This window comes from Nansenia antarctica, assembly GCF_963989245.1.
Source record: "Nansenia antarctica genome assembly, chromosome: 14".
NCBI lineage: Eukaryota > Metazoa > Chordata > Actinopteri > Argentiniformes > Microstomatidae > Nansenia > Nansenia antarctica.
Genome location: NC_137684.1, coordinates 16867304 through 16872303, shown reverse-complemented (window position 1 = coordinate 16872303; position 5000 = coordinate 16867304). Strand labels below are relative to the sequence as shown.

The 5000-nt window shown below is 47.2% G+C and overlaps 1 protein-coding gene across 1 annotated transcript in view; it reads right to left on the bottom strand.

Moving 5' to 3' along the window:
- Window positions 1-5000, bottom strand: part of syt9b (synaptotagmin IXb) — a gene marked incomplete at both ends in the record, with an annotated part of 42336 nt that overhangs the window by 22121 nt on the left and 15215 nt on the right. Inside the window, 2 exons of the mRNA XM_080544945.1 lie at window positions 3212-3752; window positions 4788-5000. The exon at window positions 4788-5000 is cut by the window's right edge and continues 229 nt beyond it. Of these exons, the coding sequence (XP_080401071.1) occupies window positions 3212-3752; window positions 4788-5000 (754 nt within the window). The remainder of the gene's footprint in view (window positions 1-3211; window positions 3753-4787) is intronic.

Sequence of the window (5000 nt, the reverse complement as noted above, 5' to 3'; positions counted from 1 at the left end):
TCATCTCCATATTCGCCACATCAGAATGGCACTGCAGAACGCCAGTTTAGGACTCTCTTTGACATGGCTCGATGCATGTTATTAGAGAGCAAGCTACCCAAGGTGTTATGGCCTTATGCAGTACAGACTGCATCTGTAGTGAGAAATAGGTGTTTTAACAATCGCACAAAACAGACACCTTACATGATGCTGACAGGGAGACGTCCCAATATGTCTAGGATGCAGAAGTTTGGAACGGTGTGTTATGCCTACAAACAGGATAAGAAAAAGCTAGACCCAAGGAGTGAGAAGGGCTTCTTTGTAGGGCATGACAAGAAAAGCCCAGCTTACCTGGTTTTCTATCCTGACAGTGGAAAGGTGAGGAAGCACAGACTGGTCAGATTTATGCCAAAGACGATGGGTGAGCAGCAGACACAGACTGAGATATCAATAGATGATGAGGACTGTGATGTGCCACAAAGGGCCAGCACGACTAAGCAAAGGGACGCGAGTCCAAAGACAGCTGAAGAGCATATTCCTGTGACCAGGCCCGAACAGGTGCAGACTAGGGAGAAACAGGAGTCTCCACGCTATCCTCCCAGGGAGAGGAAGAGACCTGATTATTTTGGGGACCGTGTCTATGAAGTAGGAAGTCAGGACCAGGCACAGGTAAACATTGATTACTGCTACAAAATGTTGTGTAACGTACCTTTGACCTACAGTGATGCAGTGAAGTCACCCAAGTCTAGAGAATGGGTCAGTGCTATGGACGACGAAATGCAATCATTGAGAGAGAATGGTACGTTTACTTTGACTAACTTACCCCAGGGCAAAGTTGCAGTGGGGGGTAGATGGGTGTATACAATCAAGAAAAATGCAGATGGTTCAGAAAAATACAAAGCACGCTATGTTGCAAAAGGCTACAGTCAGAGAAGGGGTGTTGACTATGAAGAGACCTTTTCTCCCACAGCCGATTTAACCAGTGTTCGAGTGTTGATGCAAAAAGCAGCACAGGAGAATTTGATTTTACATCAAATGGATGTCAAAACTGCCTATCTTCATGCACCGATAGATTGTGAGATATACATGGAACAGCCAGAGGGTTATGAGCAGACATCTGGCACAGAGACAGTGGTGTGTAAACTAGAGAAGTCACTGTATGGTCTAAAACAGTCTGGCCGAAATTGGAACCATTTATTACACGACTATCTAATGGTGAATGAGTTTGTGCAAAACCCTGCAGATCATTGTGTATATACTAAAGAAACGGAACATTAGAAAGTGATCATGATTATATGGGTCGATGATTTGGTTATTGCTGCCAGTAACGAGAATGCACTGAATGTTGTAAAAGAGATGCTCTCAAAGAAATTTCAGATGAAAGATATGGGCAAATTGACACATTTCCTGGGAATCGATTTTGAACAGTGTGATGGATGTGTAACAATGTCACAAAAGCAGTGTGTAAAGAACATGCTAGAGAGGTTTGACATGCAGAACTGTAAACCCCGATCGACGCCTTGTGAGCAGACACTCAATTACACTGAAGGGGCAGGATTAATGAGTGATGTCACTCGGTACAGAGAGGTCGTCGGTAGCCTCATCTACCTGACTATGTGTACTAGGCCAGATCTTTGTTTCATAGTGAGTAAACTGTCCCAGTATTTTACCAAACCAACCGAGGAGCATTGGGCCACTGCCAAACATGTATTGAGGTTCTTAAAGGGCACCAGTGATAAAGTGTTGTGTTACAAAAGGTGTAACTCTGATTTGAGATTACAGGCTTTCAGTGATGCTGACTGGGCAGCAGATGTCACAGACCGTCGTAGCACAACAGGTTACTGTGTTAGTCTACATGAGAATGGTCCATTGGTCTCATGGAAGACCAAAAAGCAACCAACGGTGGCGTTGTCCACATGTGAGGCGGAGTACATGGCATTAGCTGCAACCACCCAAGAGTGTTTACACCTGACTCAACTGTTGACACATATGGATGCATGCAAGTATGCACCACCCATTGTCCATGAGGACAATCAGGGAACGATTGCATTAGCTAAGAACCCAGTCCGCAGACAAAGATGCAAACACATAGATATAAAGTACCATTTCATCAGGTCTACAGTACAGAATGGACAGATCTGTTTGCAATATTGTCCCACAGATCAAATGGTGGCTGATGTGTTTACCAAACCAGTAACTAAGGACAAATTGGTTAGGTTCACAAAGGTTATGTTTGGGAGAGAAACCACATCAGTGTGAGTAAGGACCAAGCGGTCAATTTTTGTTTTGGTTTTCTTGCTTTATTTTTTCAAAGTGTTATAAGAGAATACCAGTGAAAAACTGAAGACTGTTTGTAAATGATGATGATGATGTATATTCTTGTTTCACAGGAGAGGAACAATATCAGTGCCAGCTTTTGTTTGTTTGATTGATGGAATGACAGCCCCAAAGAGTGTTATGGAAATTGTAGGCTACTGATTGTTATTGATTTGTTTATTTTTCTCTCCATCTTGGTCAGGTGAGAGCAAGTGGGGGTGTTGACATGAGTGTGCTCTCCAGTCATCCCTATCCCAGTGTGAGTGGGGCATAATTGGTTGATTGACACCAGCTGTGTGACATGAATGATTGAGCCAGCTGATCCTATATATGTGACCATTCCCACAATAAACGTTGCTTCCTTGATAACATGAACCCTGTCTGACAGCGTATGATTCCTCCGTTCAGTGTGTAGTCCGATCGTTATGGTCTTAGCCAATACGCAATAACCAACGTTTAACAACGGAGCATCCCTTTAATGTGCGGATGAACGGTGTCCATATATTGCAGTGGAGGCAGAAATCGTAGGACTGTAATAATAATTGTTTTATCGCCATGCAATCAACTTGTCAGTCAATTGTTGGAATTGTCATGCTCTAGGCACAGGGTCTGTCATAGACGGCAACCCTGGAGCAATTCGGGGTTCAGTGCCTTGCTCAAGGACACCTCGACACGCGGCCAGCCGGGGTTCGAACCGCCGAATGCCAACCTTGCGATCATTAAACGCTGGCTTTACCCCCTGAGCCACAGCCACCCCCGGCATGGAATGATAAATACTGTTCCCTATTCCCTTCAACACGTAACAACGAGCTTGTCCTCCTGATTCCTACGTCCGCCAGCCTCCCCTGCTGACTCTATATCGACCCACACAAACGCGACGACCGTGAGGTCAAAGGTAAAAGCGCCAGCTGCTCACCGTGGTGACGTACTGGATGTTCCGGCACAGCCGTGTCTCCGCCGGGAAGTCCGCCAGGTCCAGGAAGTTGTCCACCACCACCTGGCCGATGATGTCGTGCCGCGAGAAGCGGTCGAAGTCGTAGACGCTGAAGTGGAGCTTCCGCGTGGGCAAGTCGGCGTACTCCACGGGGAACAGGAAGACCTCGTCGAACACGGGCTGCAGGGTCTTCCGGTGCACCTTGGTCTGGTGCTTGGTCTTGCGGTCGGGCAGCAGGTAGATCTTGACGTACGGGTCGGACGTCCCGGAGAAGTCCTTGGCGGGGAGGTCCTGGGCCTTGTGGACCTTGACAATCAGCTGCTCCAGGTCGCAGTCGTACTTCAGGACGAAGTGGATGCGGCCGCAGCTGTCGGCCCGGCGCTCGTCGTCCGTGTCCACCGAGCGCTGCTTGTACAGCTCCGGCTTGATCCGGCCCAGGCCCGACAGGGACTCCTGCCTCTGGAACTGGGCCATGTTGAAGTCCGGGTTGGACAGGTTCATCTGGCGACGGATGGAGTGGTGTCTACAGGAGAGAGAGAGAGAGAGAGAGAGAGAGAGAGAGACAGAATGAGAGAGAGAGGGAGACAGAGAGTGAGAGAGAGAGGGGGGGAGAGAGGGAGAGAGGGTGGAGAGAGAGAGAGAGAGAGAGAGAGAGAGAGAGAGAGAGAGAGAGAGAGAGAGAGAGAGAGAGGGAGGGAGACGGTTATCGAGGATAGACTTGTCTATAGGAAAGAGAGAAGAGAGATACATAGTTAATGTTGTGTCAACAGGGAGGTAGAGGAGATAGTTATTGTGTCTACAGGGAGCTAGAGGAGAGAGAGAGAGAGAGAGAGAGAGAGAGAGAGGAGGTAGAGGAGATAGTTATCAAGGATAATCATGTGTACATGAGGGAGAGGGTAGTTATCAAGGATAAAGTTGTGTCTACATGAGGGAGAGGGTAGTTATCAAGGTCTTTAAAGACAATATCAACAGTGGGAATAACGCAGGTGGATAGAGTTGTGTTTGCAGTTGGTAGAGATGGCTTCTATTATGTTCACCAGGTAGAGTATAAAATATAATTAATATGGAAATAAAGCAAATCGGTATTAAGTTTCTCTTCTCTCTAAAATCACCTCAGTTGAAATAAACAGAATACAATGCGTGTTATTTTTCGATGATGAATTTAATTGGCAGCAGTTTGAACTATAATTATAGATGATTGCGCATTTACTGTGAACTGATTAGCTTGTGTGATACTCTGCCAACAGCTGCGCTGAGAAGAATGATAACAGTGTAAAGTAGTTCAACTATTTGTTGAATGTAGGGTGAAAGTGGAACCATTGAGGTGTGTATGTGCAGGAATGTATATAATACCATTTGATTAAGCTAGCTAGCTAGATAGATGGATGGATGGATGGATGGATAGATAGATAGATCCCTGAGGGGAAATTCAGGCGTTATAGCAGCTCAGACCACAAAACAACAGCAACAAAAAAGTGACAATTAGGCAAAAATAAAATAAACAAAAATAACAACTATAAATCAAACAGTCCATCCATCTCCCTGCCGTGACCCTGACCTGCCGGAGGAGGTGGGCTCCGTGATCTGCCTCTGCACGCGGGCGATGTGGTGGACGTGGTTCGCCTTGGCCTTGCCCTGGGCCTCCAGGGGGATGTCAGGCGACGTGTGGCTGATCTTCATGCCCGACTCTGGGACCAAGGTGACCAGCGTGGCCGGGGAGGGGGCCGGGGTGCCCGAGGGGGGCGGAGGCACCCCGCAGGAGGGCTCCTTG